At 42.4% G+C, this 14,217-nt stretch overlaps 4 protein-coding genes across 10 annotated transcripts; 2 read left to right on the forward strand and 2 right to left on the reverse strand.

Moving 5' to 3' along the window:
- Positions 1-98: 98 nt before the first annotated feature.
- LOC110859428 lies at positions 99-1,414 on the forward strand. The gene is made up of 5 exons (XM_022108392.2): positions 99-484; positions 582-673; positions 749-859; positions 947-1,064; positions 1,128-1,414. The coding sequence occupies exons 1-5, from the start codon at positions 164-166 to the stop codon at positions 1,296-1,298; spliced, it is 813 nt and encodes a 270-aa protein (XP_021964084.1). The 5' UTR covers positions 99-163; the 3' UTR covers positions 1,299-1,414.
- LOC110859427 (serine/threonine-protein phosphatase 2A 56 kDa regulatory subunit gamma isoform) lies at positions 1,305-6,814 on the reverse strand. 7 transcript variants are annotated; one of them, XM_035859339.1, is made up of 18 exons: positions 6,519-6,814; positions 6,342-6,442; positions 6,057-6,244; positions 4,707-4,875; positions 4,370-4,569; positions 4,194-4,277; positions 4,069-4,118; positions 3,927-3,996; positions 3,746-3,849; positions 3,581-3,667; positions 3,324-3,513; positions 3,179-3,202; positions 2,960-3,079; positions 2,762-2,857; positions 2,508-2,539; positions 2,274-2,425; positions 2,074-2,210; positions 1,305-1,983 (listed from the first exon to the last, which is right to left on the reverse strand). In XM_035859339.1, exons 3-18 carry the CDS (start codon positions 6,090-6,092, stop codon positions 1,840-1,842), a joined length of 1,695 nt encoding a protein of 564 aa, XP_035715232.1. In that variant the 5' UTR covers positions 6,093-6,244; positions 6,342-6,442; positions 6,519-6,814; the 3' UTR covers positions 1,305-1,839. The 7 variants fall into 7 exon arrangements, with proteins under 7 accessions (XP_035715232.1, XP_021964082.1, XP_035715231.1 ...); XM_022108390.2 differs by having other exon boundaries at positions 6,057-6,247; XM_035859338.1 differs by having other exon boundaries at positions 6,057-6,258.
- A 209-nt stretch (positions 6,815-7,023) lies between these two features.
- LOC110859429 lies at positions 7,024-8,257 on the forward strand. The gene is made up of 3 exons (XM_022108393.2): positions 7,024-7,586; positions 7,687-7,979; positions 8,059-8,257. The coding sequence occupies exons 1-3, from the start codon at positions 7,409-7,411 to the stop codon at positions 8,080-8,082; spliced, it is 495 nt and encodes a 164-aa protein (XP_021964085.1). The 5' UTR covers positions 7,024-7,408; the 3' UTR covers positions 8,083-8,257.
- On the reverse strand, positions 8,138-13,234 carry LOC110859397 (transmembrane channel-like protein 7). Its single transcript, XM_022108343.2, has 15 exons — positions 12,015-13,234; positions 11,685-11,938; positions 11,525-11,607; positions 11,110-11,390; positions 10,783-11,036; positions 10,419-10,520; positions 10,300-10,353; positions 9,912-10,217; positions 9,576-9,805; positions 9,465-9,516; positions 9,162-9,361; positions 9,050-9,088; positions 8,962-8,990; positions 8,594-8,828; positions 8,138-8,510 (listed from the first exon to the last, which is right to left on the reverse strand). Exons 1-15 carry the CDS (start codon positions 12,271-12,273, stop codon positions 8,339-8,341), a joined length of 2,550 nt encoding a protein of 849 aa, XP_021964035.2. The 5' UTR covers positions 12,274-13,234; the 3' UTR covers positions 8,138-8,338.
- Positions 13,235-14,217: the final 983 nt, after the last annotated feature.

Here is a 14,217-nt window from a genome sequence, read left to right on the forward strand (position 1 = left end):
TAAATTATTAATACTTGCTATGTATTTACTATTTGTATGCTCGCATCACCCCGAACACCGAAAGCCGGAAGGTGCATATGGCTCTGTTGATTTGTGCAAAACTCATAATTTTGACATATCCAAACTCACAAACAACATCAAGCAGTATAATTTTAGACTGGTGATGGACCCCCTGGAACATGTCACACAACGTCGTGAATTTATTTACAGCGTGACCTCTGTTCTTTTCTCCTTGGTCACCTTCGCCCTGCTGCAATCTGGGTTGACGGGGCTGATCAGTCACATCACTGCCTTCCAGGAACTGCCTCTCTCCACATTTGTATGGCTCGTGGGGGCCGAGTGGCTCAAAGTGGGGCTGGTGCACCTCTTGTCCCCAGCGACAGTCGGTCACGGGAGTGGGAGGACACCCTTTCTTCACGTCAACTCCAAGTCCGCAGCCCCTCCGGGCAGCAGAAAGTCATCAACAGTGACCTCCTTCTCCAAGGTCTTTATTTATACTTTATTGTCACAAATGATGAATTATCTTAGGGATAATGCCAACAAGATGGCTTATTACTTATGCTTGTCATTTTCTGTGGTAGGTCCTCGAGTTTGGAGGTATTTGTTGGCAGACCATCCTGTGTTGTGGTGTTTGTCATATTTTCATGGTTCTGTTTGGAGCACCTCTCCTCAGGTACACACATTTAATCATGTATGAGACACTTTTCATAACTGTGGAACTGATAAAGTATTATTCCTTCTTATCTAGTAAGTTCGTTCTGACTGCACAATTCAGTATCATTCTAACCGGATGGATGTTCGTTCCGTTAACTTTTACATTCCCAGCCAAAGATATCCTGAAACAAGTGATTTACTTCAGGTGTGAATAAGTACATCTCATATAAATTTGCTTACTATCATCTCTTGATTAGAATAAAAATAAAATAAGCCACGTAAATTGTAATAGTACTTGGAACACAAAGCTCACTTCCGTACTTCGTGCCAAGTTGCGGTTTATCTCTACGATTGGCGGTGCGATGGCTGGCGTTGTTTTGATTCCGCTGGACTGGGACCGTCCGTGGCAGGTTAGTTAGTAAATTGACAAGAAACAGTGTATGCGTAGATTATGGAAATTTTGTTTATTGCAGGTGTGGCCCGTGCCCACCCTCTTTTCCGCATTTCTCACCGTGTTTGCAGTCAACACGGCCTTCTCCCTCTACACGCTCCTCAACCAATTTTATCCTTGGATGAAACCAAGTACTAGTCGTGTTAGCAGCAGCAGCGCCGGTGGAAATAATTACAAGACTAAAAATTACTAGTTTATGTTTGTTGTTTCATTATAATTATATTTAATTTATATATTTCTCTTGCAATTTATACTTTAAACATCACATATATAGTTTAGCATTAAATGTTACAGAAGAAAGTAATCAAATCATGGAAAAACCGCAGAGTCATCATCATCATGCAACATTTTACACTCTTGTTTTGATTTGGTTCTAAGTAGTATAGAAATTGGGCCCAAAAACAAAGAAATATTTAACTACATAGTATGCAGAAGATTGTCCTCTCATAGGCACCCATCATCAGCACTGCACGCACGGCTCCCCCAATCTCAATCCTATATATCCATTTTGGTCGGACTTTTGTATACGACGACATTATAGTAATTTAGTATAGTAATAATCATAATAGTTGTAGTGATGATGATGATGGGGCGTTTACAATATTTTTTTGTAAGGGTTTTTAATCAAGTCTTAGAAGAGTAATTGTCCTGGGTTGTGGTGGCGTTGCTGGTGACATTGGTGACACACATGTACGTACGTCGTGGGTTATTCGTATAATGTGTCTAACTGATGATTAGCACTTATTAACGTCTGGTGGGGTGGACAAATATTCATCTGGGCGTTTGTAGTCATTCAATGCTTTGAGGGTGTACGAGTCGTGAGGAAGTTCTGACTTTCGTCGAAGGAGTGGTTTTTCCTTGTTCCGGACTCCCATCGCCTGAATAAATAGTAACATACATTACATAGCGTTGCATAATAAATAAGAACAAGACTGATAAGTTTAAAGACTAGTTGTGACTAGGAGTACCTCCTGGTGAACACCTTCCAGTCGTTCGTACAAGTTGGACTCGTTCATTTCATCATCATTCGCTCCAGACGCCAACGGGGAAACACCATCTTGGGAATGTGGCACGGTTGAATAGCAGGGGTTAACAGACGCAATCTCTTCAAAAGACCACAGAACATAAGATAATTTGATGATACTAAAATACGGATAAGATTACTAACCTTCCAATTTGGACCACACGGTTTCTCTTTTGTTCAGCAATTCTCGCTCTTTCAGTCGTTCTTTTTTGTAATTTTGTGTGCATTCGTCAAATAGCTTTTGATTTATTTCCATAAACAGCTTTAAGGCATTGTAGATCAATCCGTGGATGGTTCTGTGGAAAATAGGTCAAAATTAGCGTAATTATAAATACTAGCTTTGAGATAGATTTGCTGAGTACATAAAGTAATGCTCACTTGTTCCAATGCGTTTTAGAATTTCTGTACATCTGTGAAAAAAAATTGGCATTACTCTTAAGAATTCGTCGGCATACTCTAGAGTCGAGTGAGTTTTAGCCATGTCTAATCAAAATCTAATAAGGAACCGACCTTTTAACACTTCTTAATTTATTATTTAGGCAATAATTGCTCAATCAATTCGGAATGGAGTACTTTTCATAATCTTATTTTTCTGTATCAAAGTATGAAACAAATAAATCATGTACACATACAGCTGGAAACATGATGGGAAGGATATCCACAGCATTATCACTGATTAAGGACATAATGTACTCATTGTTCCAGTAGTAGAGGGCCCGTTCAGCCACCTGTCATCCAAACAAATAGAATTGTATGCATCAGAAATTTTTTTGTAACACGAGAACTTGATTAGGTGTCACTTAAAATAATTATGTAATCTGTGTTCCAACCTGAAAATGCGGGGAAGAAACGCATCTTGCCAACTGCTTGAACAATGGCTTCATGACTTTACGAAATTCAGCAGGTTCAATAACATCCAATATTTCTTCTAGCTCGTTTAGAAACATCACCTAAAAATACGAACACAAAAATAATACAAAATTTATTTACCAACAATTGTAAGTAGAACCGGATGACAATATAGAACGCCAAATAAAATTAAAACTTGCCTCTTTCGGCGAATGTGTTTTGGGCTAGAATGAACAAACACATATATCATTAGATGAGGCTAAATTTTACAATTAGTAAATTTAGCTTATCTCTCGTATTTTTTCACTATTAATTATCCGCATTTAAGTATAAATTGGAACTTACCCAAAATTTGAGTAATGCCATTATCACCGGTTCAGTCAATGCAGGATCCTTTTCGAGAAACTGGACGACACAATACGCCAGCTGAGGGTGGTAAACGGAGAGACATTTCACCTTGTGCAACGGCAACAACACCTTTAAAAGAAAAGTCTTGTGCTCCTCCTTCAATGGGAGAGCAAATCCATTGATGATGCTACAGAATGCAACATTAATTTGCAGAAATGAAACTTGACGAATTATACAATACCAATTATGCTAACCTGCCCAGTATTTCTAGCAACTCTGCAATCCCATTGTGATGCTCAGTTTCGTAAATGAAGCGATAGAAAATGTTATTAATCTGCTTTCTGAAATGGATAAATAGATTCTGTTGGTAATTTTTCTCATAACTTAATTCACTGATACAAATAAAAATGCTATATTACCGGATGTAGGCTCGGAGATTAAGGAATTTTCCATAAATCCTGTGAAGCGTTGTTTTGAGAAAGTCTCGTTCTCTGGGGTCCTCAGAGTCAAACAAATCCAGCAACTATGACCAAACATATACATTATAAGTTGTTTAGAACCAAACTGTACACAATTTATTGTTTCCCAAAAAGTACTTGCCTGTAACACAAACTTCTGATCTACGTACTTCTTGGCTATACTAGGTTGAAAGTCGGGCGATTCCACAAACCTAGAATAATAAATCACAATACAATTACGTATATAATTAGGCAAAAAGGTGTAGCGTAATTCAATTAGAAACCTCAAAAAGAAATCATAGACGAGTTGCAAATGCGGCCAAGCCGCTTCAAGCTGAAAAATTGAAAATTAGCGTCATTAGCGTAATCATAAACCTCATTAAATGAAACGTTATTAGTTTAATCATACCGTAGGTTCATCCTCTTCTGGATCAAAATCTGTCCCATTTGGATTCGACGACGGGGGCAGCGCCCGAAACAAGTTAACGGCAAACTGTTGTAAGATTGTACCATTTGTTAATATAATGCAATAAATAATAGTGCAATAGAACATGTATAAATCCTGAGGTACGGTGGTCTACGTACCATGCTGACTGCTTCTGGATAAATAGGTTCTGTGATGACACCTCTCTGTGTCGTAATGTATTCCACCATTTCGTGGAGTGCGCATCTCTTAACTTCTTTATATTTGATGTCGGACAGCGGGTCAGTAACAAAATCAAACAGGACGCCACACTGTCGAAGTTTTTGAACAAAAAGTTCCTCCCTTTCCGACGCCGCCGCATCTAAATCGCAACACAACGGCATAAGAGTGGTTATTTAACATTAATAATACTGCGACATACATTACATGCGTAAATAATTGGTATTATTTTTTATAGAACGAATTGTAAAAGTGTGCAAAGAAAGGGGTGAGCTATACCTTTGAGCAGGGGAAGGGCTTTGAGTTCCCTGTTTTTCGACAGGTTGTTGAACCTGGATGAGCTTTGCTTTTTGCTATCTTTTTTCAAGTACGGGGGCCCCGAGTACTTTAATTTGCTGATGGGCGTAACAGGTGGACCTCTGCTATTATGGGGAGAACCGTCTTCAGCCTGCATATTGTTCAAACAAAATAAGTCAAGAAAAATGAATCAGCAATCAATCAGGAGAAACGAATACACTAAACAACTTGATAGTTCATGGTATGGCATATTAATTACCAAGTTATAATATTCAATATCTCTTTATAGACACAAACACACACCTGCTAACTATAGGACCGAACGAAGGTAAGAGACCACCTTTATTTTTCACACCACCACCACCACCTCGTTTCACACTCCCACGGCCAGGAAAAGGTATAGCCGTTCAATTCTAATTATTCACAGACAGATCATTGAACAGGTTTGACATGAAATAGAGCGACTCTGATGACTATGATCTTGACTACGATAGAGAGATCGATGATTAATTGATTAAGAAGGATAAAGTTATTTGCGGACAAAATTTATAATGACCGTGTGTGTGTACAAATTGGTTCACCCATCCTTCAACAACCTGACTAGCAAGTGAGGACCCAAGTACAACTACTTCTCTATATACCGCTGGTGATGGTGCGTGCGTGCAAGTCCGGGCATCGGGACCAGGGTTTTGTGGATATCGATCCTCTTCTTCCCTCTTTCCACCCTGGTTTTGAGTGTGCCTTTCTTTCCGACGCAAAGTGAAAGTCTGTAAGAAGCTCAAGTGTGGAGGAGAATTTGCAACGGATGTGAAAGTTGAACTCATCTCTCTCTCTCTCTTCTCCCTGCCCACACAGCCAGCCAACAAACCACAACCATTTACTCTTCCATGCAGACTGACTGACTTTCTCCATGCAATCCAGTAACGTACTACTACGACTCGGCTATAATTCATGGATGTTCAGTTTTCTCTCTCCTTTCCTCTTTGTTTGACGTGACGTATCTCCCAGTCCAATCAAAACCGACACCACCAACCAATCAGAACGATAAGAACGGATTATTATGTACTCACTTTACAACGTATTGGTGGCACGTATGTACATGGCATATAGACAGATGCAGAACATGGTGAAGGAGTAATAGGGACGGACGGGAAGGATGGATTGGACCGAAGGGACCATGTGCAGGACAACAACCCAAATACTACTCCAAAAACCTACAACTTTCTCTTTGTTGACTTTTGAACCTATGTATGAAATGCACCATGCAAAGTTGTGCTACAAGGTCAATATGAGATATGAAACGTTAGTATTATTGAGTTCCGCTTCACTTACTAATGACAACGCCGAGTTGTTCGCTTCGTCCTCCATGCTTTCCGCTTGGTCGCCGTCCTCGTTTACTAACTCAACTGACGCACCGGGCACTTGTTGAATCAGCCTGACTTGAAAACGATACAGAAGGCCACACCACCACCGCCGTCGCCGCCACCGCCGCCAGCCGCAACACCACACCCAACCTCAGCCTGCTGGAGAATTACTTAAATTAAATTCAATCAAAGGCGTATAATCTTTAAGTTTAACCCTTTAGATTGTATAACCCCCGGCTCAAGTATAACCTACCTTTAATGCTAAGGGCACTTATTAAGGTGACCGTGTCTTCTCCCCCGTTGTCTACTCTCTCGGCGATTCCAGTGACCAGCAGAAGAGTCAAGAGTATCCGTCTTTTTAATAATACCTATTCCTTTATTTACATCTAATTTGTTAAGCACCAGATTAACCTGCCCTGCTGGAACTAACCTTCTTATTCTGTTGGAGTAAGATTCTTCATTGTTCTTAATTAATCTATATATGTACAAACTGCTCGTCTCGTCGGCCTTCCTCCTCAATTAGCACAACGAGATCACAAGGAGAGGAATACCAAGTTGGTATTACCAACCAACACATCAAGCAATGATGGATGGAAAGATGGGATGGATCTGCTGGATTTCTTTCCCTGAATAAAATGTTGCACATTAAATGCAATCCGCTAGTACTCCACTTTACAACTTATTACTTAACTTACTACTACGCCGAGATTATTGTGATGATTTACATCAACTAACCGATGGAGGCTGGCTTTGTGTCTTGGCGGTGCGGTGCCACCTCTCTGTAATTCGATGGTGCTGATGGGAAGAGTCAAGTAAATGCATAATAAGTAAATACGACTAGCTTGCTCCAAAATTATGCAATGCTATGCAATTTATAGCATCCGAATAAAGTACACAATTTCAAAAGTCAGAGACCTACAGTTTTGGCCCAGTGATGCTACGAAGATTTAAAAAAAAACATTAACTAACTGTATAGTATGCATTGCATTATTTTATTTACAATTTTGATCCTTTTGAATAGCCTTCCTTGTTCCTGGACCTCTTAGTGAACGAAATTCATGAAGGGTCAATTGCTCAAGAGTCAGGGCTCCTGCTAAACTGCGAATTCACTCACAAGAACATTACATTTGCATATCATCAATGTTTTTAATAGAAAATATTCCTGTGCCACAGAATTCGGTGGTGGTAAAAAAAATCTCGTTGGATTGAAGCGGGATCTGAGCTAAATTGTAGTACAACTTTTTTTGTTTGTTGTTTGTGTCTTGTGTGACGAATTTGTTTGTACAATTTCTGCCTTCACTTTGACTGACTGACGACACGATGTCACCAGGGAAGAATTTTGTAGACGAGACGTCGAAGCTATCATCCGGGGAACACGACGCGTCCCTCGTAGCACCAAAAGTGCACTACCTCCCCTTCAAAGTAGAGTTTCAAGGTCCTGCAAAAATTAGTGCCAGATTTACTCAGAATGTAACTCCGCATCCGGAGCTTGCATCAGGTAATAAGAAATGCAACCGCAAATATTAAGGATTCTCGTACTAAACATGGCGTTTACCGGTAATTAAAGCGCTGTCTTATTATTCTGTTCTTATGTCCAGTATCGTGTAATTACTTCCGTGGAAGACCGCTAGTAGGAACCAAGCTGGATCTGGCCTCGGACTATGTTGCATTTCTGGCGGAAGAGGAACCTCTACAACAACATTCTAAATTGCAACGTAAAGTGGAGACGGAATGTGATAATGATGCTGAGACGACGCCTGCTGCTGCTGCTGGACAGCCGATCCATCTGCGACAACGGTTTAAGGACGTGACCTACTGGGAGTGGGACAAGGTACCCTCATCAATGGACAGCACTGCTAAATTGCAGGATTGGCTCAAGTTGGCGAGTGTGGTGAGATTCATAATAATAGTAATCTGCGGTAATATTAGAAGAATGTGTTAACAATTATCAATTTGGTTTGTTCATATAGCTTCACGAGCCGATCAAGAACTGATTCAAGTTTTTAAGTTACTTATGTCTATCGGGTTGATGCTCAGTCAGCGGAGGAATTGAGGAACAACTATGGTTTTTATTTCATCCTTTTATACAAATTTCAAGAAGCAGCTTATTCGTATGTAATAATATTATTCTTATTATAAAATAAATGTACGACGAATCGGAATAGAAAACCTTACAAATCCAACACACCGAATACACCCCCAATATTTCGGAAATTATACTACCTAGTTGAACAAGGTTAAACTTTTATCCTAAGTTTGACTTGAGGTTCGGTTGCTTTTTGGTGTCATGCGGACACTTCCACTCTCCCCAGAACCTCGACGCAACGAATTGAGCCTGGCGAATAGGTATTGCTTGTCATGACCTTCCAAAATCAACAGATGCCTCAGCGTGTCCACCATTCCCCGATTGGCTTGAGCAACACTACACACAACATATTTATTATAGTTACTACTTGTCCGATACATATTTAGTACCACTATTAAAGTTATCCTTATTATCATCACCTGTAGTAATAGTATCCTGCTAATAGTAGGATGAGCGTAAAGGGGGCAGTGATTCCAGGTGAAGCGATGCTGTTATAAACGGCGCTTGCCCATTTGTCCTTCTCCACCAATTCTGTGAAAGTCCTCCAAGGAGCATCATACTGCCGGAATGGGCCACACCCTCGACTTGGCACCATGTACCCCAGTACAAACACATTTGTGAAGGTCACAGCTATAAAAGCCATCAACTTGGCGGCTGCGAATTAAGCACACAGTCAAAATATGTAAACTACTTTACCCCTTGAAATGTTAAACAATTGAGGTTTTTTTTCCTGTCACTTGAAGTTAGCATATCTGTAAGTTGTGTGTAGTTTTAACTAATTACTTACCCACAAAGGTCGTCGTCGTTTTCATGGTCCTGTCAGGAATTTTACAAGCATTAGTATGATTACAAGTACTGGACACCCTTTGACTTACTTTAGTGTGTCAGGAACCGTATTGCAGTTGTTTATCAGACTGGAATTACATACAAGGACAATGATAAGCATTTCTAGTTAGGATTTTCAAACAATTCAATACGGAAATTTACCTAAATTTTTTCACGTAAAACACGATGAAGGCGTAGATGACGGACATGATTGGGATGAAGGGGCCAAAGTACAGGCCCACCCATGAAATTACTTGGAGATAAATTATGTCTAGGCTATGGCGAACAATGGAGAATTTCATCGTTCCGATCTTTTGGAAGATTTTGTTCTTCGAGCACTTTTTCAGCTGAACTCGAAGAGGCTGCGGAACAAACATTTAAATAAGAAATTAATGTGGAGTTGCTAAACGGACTGCAGACGTAATTGATCGTCCATCATGTCAGGCGAGTATTGTGCATACATACCTCCACCAGCAGGGTCATGATGCATTTAATTAAAATATCGACCAGGAGGAGTCTGTAAGGGTTTATATTTATTTATTAAACACAATGGTGACCTTACGGATAAATTCTTACTTGTACAACTGATCTGCATAGATGGACTCCCAACAGGCTCCCCTGGTCTTCAAACTCGTGGATTCTTTGCCCTCAATACAGGTGGTGCAGGTATGTTTCCTGGGGTGGCAGTACCTGAAATTGTACAAAATGGCGGCAGCGAACCCGATGGACATGAGGCGGATGAACAAGGCCCGGTACAAAACCAAGGCCGTCGACGTGTGAAGCGAGTACTTCTCCAACTTGCCCAGCTAATGAAATGCGTAAAGTATGCATGTATATCAGTACATATTTAACTTATTTACACATATGTCGGGGCATGACTAATATGACAAGAACATCTCCACTCTACTCTACCTTGGCTAGAACGAGGGGGAAAATGACGTTGAGGATGGTGATGAGGACGGAGGGCGTGAAGCTGATAGCCAGATTATCCAGGAGCGTCCTCACTGCTCCTGGCTGCTTAAACTTTTCGTGTAAAGTAAGACGTGTCCCCATCGTCTCGTTGAACTTGATCTCCTTTTGTATCTCCAAACTAAATGTCGATACTTTTAAGATGGCCCAGCCGGCCAAACCCAACAGTGCAAGGACCACAATGTTGACCAGCAAGCGGATAACGGTCAGCTTGATTTGCTCATTTCGGGACCGCAGCACAGTTTCCAGCTAAAGCAAAAAAAACTCTTACTGATATGAATATGATGATGATGTGATGATAAGCCATTGGTCGTCGATGCGATTCCCTCACCGTATTCTTCTCACTTTTGAGCGCAACCTTCATCTCGTGACACATAATTTTTCGCTTGAAGAAACAAAAACACTAGCAATTAGGGCACCAATTGTAACAACCATGTGTAAACATCTTACCTTGAAGAGAGCACTTTTGGCGTCCTTGGTGTAGTGATCCCATCCGGCGAGAATGAGGTTGGTGTACGGGTTGTGCTCGCCCTCCGAAGCCAATATAATCTCCTGATACCAAAAACAAAGTAATCATATTTAGTAAGAGCTGTTGACGACGACGACCGACCCACCGATCGCCATCGCTCTGCTCAGCGTGACAGATCGCTCAAGAATTTTTCATCTTCTCACTGGGGCAGTATATACATACATAGTTATAGTATTTATATAGTGAACCGGGGGCTGTGGGAAACATGTTATTGATTGATTTGGGGGGGGGGTCGTTGTCTTATCTAATGAAGGGGGAGGCGGGGGATGGACAATAATGTAGCACCTTGATTCCCTCTCCGATGGAGCGGACCATCAGGATGAGTGAGATGCCGAGGACGAGGAAGACGGCAAAGACGTAGGCGAATGCAAAGAGGTCGTGGTTTTTGGACCTCTTCTCGTTGACGTAGTAGCCATAGAAGAATGGGCTGTGCTCAATCGAGGCGTTCTCTTCCAGGAAAAAGGCGGACAGCACTGTAAGCGATCCTCGTTTCAGGGGATCGTGGTTCAAGTACAACTGGGCGCAACATTCCATTCGTTCTAACCTCATAATAATCCATGCACATTACATAGAATATACCAACTCGTCTATAAAGTAATTAAGCGGTTGTACCCTGAACGTCCGGCCAGCCTGTGCCGTTGTTCTTGGCTTCAAGGTCTTCGGGAATTTGGTCTTTGCACTTCTCGCCCGGCCTGATTTCGCCATTGACGACCTTAATGTTCAAGAAGAAATAGGGGACGATGATGAGGGCGAGGGCGATGAAGGAAATGAGGAGGTTGAGGAGTAGGGTCCAGCGGATGAAGAGGAACACGTTCACAATTGCCGTCCCGCAGCGAACCTCTATCTTTTGCAGGTCCCGTTTGAATAAGCTGACGTTGGAAAAGTCGTGGTGCCTGTACGCAGGAATTTATTATGTATGCGTATGTTCATCGAGATAATAACAAGACGACATTTGTAAAAAAAAATCATATGCTAATATGCATTCATGCATGACACCGTTACAAGTGGGGGGAGATGGATTTCGTACCAGGTTTGGTTGGCGTTGTAAATTCGTTTCCGCACCGCCCATTTCATTCGATTCCAACCGCTGAGGCGGCGTTGAGGGATGGCCTGCCAATTAGCACAATGCACATGCAAATTAGTAAGTACAATTTATGGCTCGTTGCCAACTCAGAAAGTAAATTTACCCCCAGTTTGGCCTTCCTGCTCCGCTTCTGCGCCATGGACTCTGGGAGCGCCTTGAGTTTGAGGAGGGCATCGTTCGTAGATTTTTCGTCTGGAATGGTTTCGTCCGCCATGTCGGGCATGAGTGCAATGTGAACCTCAGCTTCGGAGATCCTGCCCATAGTCGAGTTGTAGGTCATGCAGTTGTTGGCTCCCCCGTTGTTGAGGGTGTTATTGGTGCCGTAGGAGTGTTTTCGAGTGAGGTAACCACGACGACCTGACACAATTCAATATTATACAAAATATAAAGTCTACATTCGATATAGTTTTGAAATTATGGGTTTGATTCCTACCCGTGAATGCGAGGCTGTTCCTCCGTGCGGTTTGTGAGGGGAGTGGAAAGTGTGGTCTGGGTTGGAGTGGAGCGCCGGCTCTGGTGGAGGCATTGGCGACGACGAGGGTGAGGTCAGCCGTGGACGCCGCTTGTCCCTGTCCACCCGGGTAACGCTCCTGGTAAAACTCCCCACCTGCTTCCTCCCACTTTTCCTTCTTGCTCTTCTTGCTCCGCTTGCCCCCTCCGCCCTTCCCCCCCGCACTCGAACTTCCAGACATTATGCCCTCCTCGAGGTCTTCTTGGCTGATCAAGGTCAGGTCAAGTGGCAGCGTCAAAGCGAAACTGCATACTTACGCTCAGTTCCTTTTTAGAGTATTTATATCTGCTGATTATTTATCTGTCGGTGTGCGAGTATTGGTCGTGAGAAAGAGGGAGAAGAAGCTTCAGTGAGGAACTTTCCCATCATGTATTTCTCTCGCAGCATCCGTCGGCGTTACGGTGAAAGCAGTTGAGATGGACAGATTTCTGCTTTATCTCAATTGCTCCGATTGTGCCCGACCGAGACTCACCATTCCCCTTCCACCCAAACGGGGGCACTCCATACCCGTCGTCCTTTCTCCTCGCTCTCCTCCCATGGTGAAAGTGAGACGACGACGTTAGGAAAGTGGAGTTGGGACAGGATGAGACTTTGAGACCACTTCTGTTTTCCATTTCCACTCTTTCTATGCAGATGCCGTTTCAACAATGTTCTAAGTGATGAAGTTATGATTAGGACATCTCTTTTACCACCCTTATTTATCAGGCAGCAGAATGGTGGGGGGGAGACGACATGTACGATAATCCTGTGATAAGGATAAGTAAATTGTTGTTTGTTTCGTTGGACGATGACGAAAACATCCAAGTTGCTGAAATGCTGAAAACGGGTCACGCTTTTTAATTCCACTCTATTTTCAGAGTACGAGAGATGAGATAGAAGGGAAAGCTGTTAAGGAAGCAGGTTATGGAATGCATCTGATGAGTTCGTCTCCGAGTGCATGGCACTTTGTGCTCTTTCACTCCTTTTACACTTTTAGAAATTCTCCTTCACTCGTGACGAAACAAAATAGCCGAGCCCTATGGCTACCCACCAGAAACTAGACTCCTACATACGTGCATACCGCTATGTATGCCAAGATGCTCGAGATCAGCCTAAAGAGGAGACAGCTAGACTCATTTCTGAGATGGAATGACAAGATTCTCTGCACGGAGAGCAATCAGAAGGGCAGAATCAAGTAGTAAAAGAGACATCGCCATCAGGCTCTCGGTGTAATTGACCCATTAAACACGACGGAGCAGAGAAAGTAAAATAATTTCAGAAGGCGGACATGGTCCTTTTCGACTTCTAGCTAGTTGACTCACCCAGTGTACATTTCTCTACTTTTTACTGTGCTTCTTGCTACGCTGGCCAAATAGCCTCCCACTTTTGCCCACTGTATGCGTATCCACTTCCCTCGCATGACATGGCGCTTGGTGTCAACTTGACATGGCTGGATCGGGGAGGAATGTTTTACAGGCGACGAATGACCCAACCTTCTTCCTGCTTGTTTGGTTGGTGGTGGTGTCCATTGTTTGGTGATGATGAACAGGTTGTCCCACTCCAGGGTGTCGCATTCTTCCCTCGTCGTCCATTCCAAACTCCGCATTAATGTGACACGAACGGACTCTGTTGCTTTTACTTCATGGCAAAAAGCGTGTGATCATGATCAGTGGTGATCCAGTCTGGTCACTGCCCTCAACTTGACGCATCCATCATCTCATAAATGCACAACGACAGCATTGCAATTAAATAATGAAGCAATTAATGTGCAGTTTAAATAATGTGAGCTGTTGGAAACAACTTTGTTGGCAATTGTAATGCTCAAGTAATACTTATAAACTTATCAATCAGTGATGCCACAATTTCCCTGTTCTTTTAAGTATTCGTTTCGTCCAAAGTTTTGCGACGCAGCATTCTGGTCGATAAGTCTGATTGTTGACTTGCAACAGTCTGTCTCATGTTCCAGGCCAAGTCGTACGGGGCCAAGTGGTGGCTGGATGTTATTGATTTTGCTCGTCCTGAATTGATTGATGAGGAGGATGAGAGACAGTGGGGTCAGGGGGCATCCCTTGTTGGTTTAATGCTCAATTTGTAACCCCCATTGTTGCTCGAGTGAAGAATGGACAACCCCCGCTGCGACCCACTC

Source organism: Folsomia candida, unplaced genomic scaffold (assembly GCF_002217175.1).
Source record: "Folsomia candida strain VU population unplaced genomic scaffold, ASM221717v1 Fcan01_Sc025, whole genome shotgun sequence".
Classification (NCBI taxonomy): domain Eukaryota; kingdom Metazoa; phylum Arthropoda; class Collembola; order Entomobryomorpha; family Isotomidae; genus Folsomia; species Folsomia candida.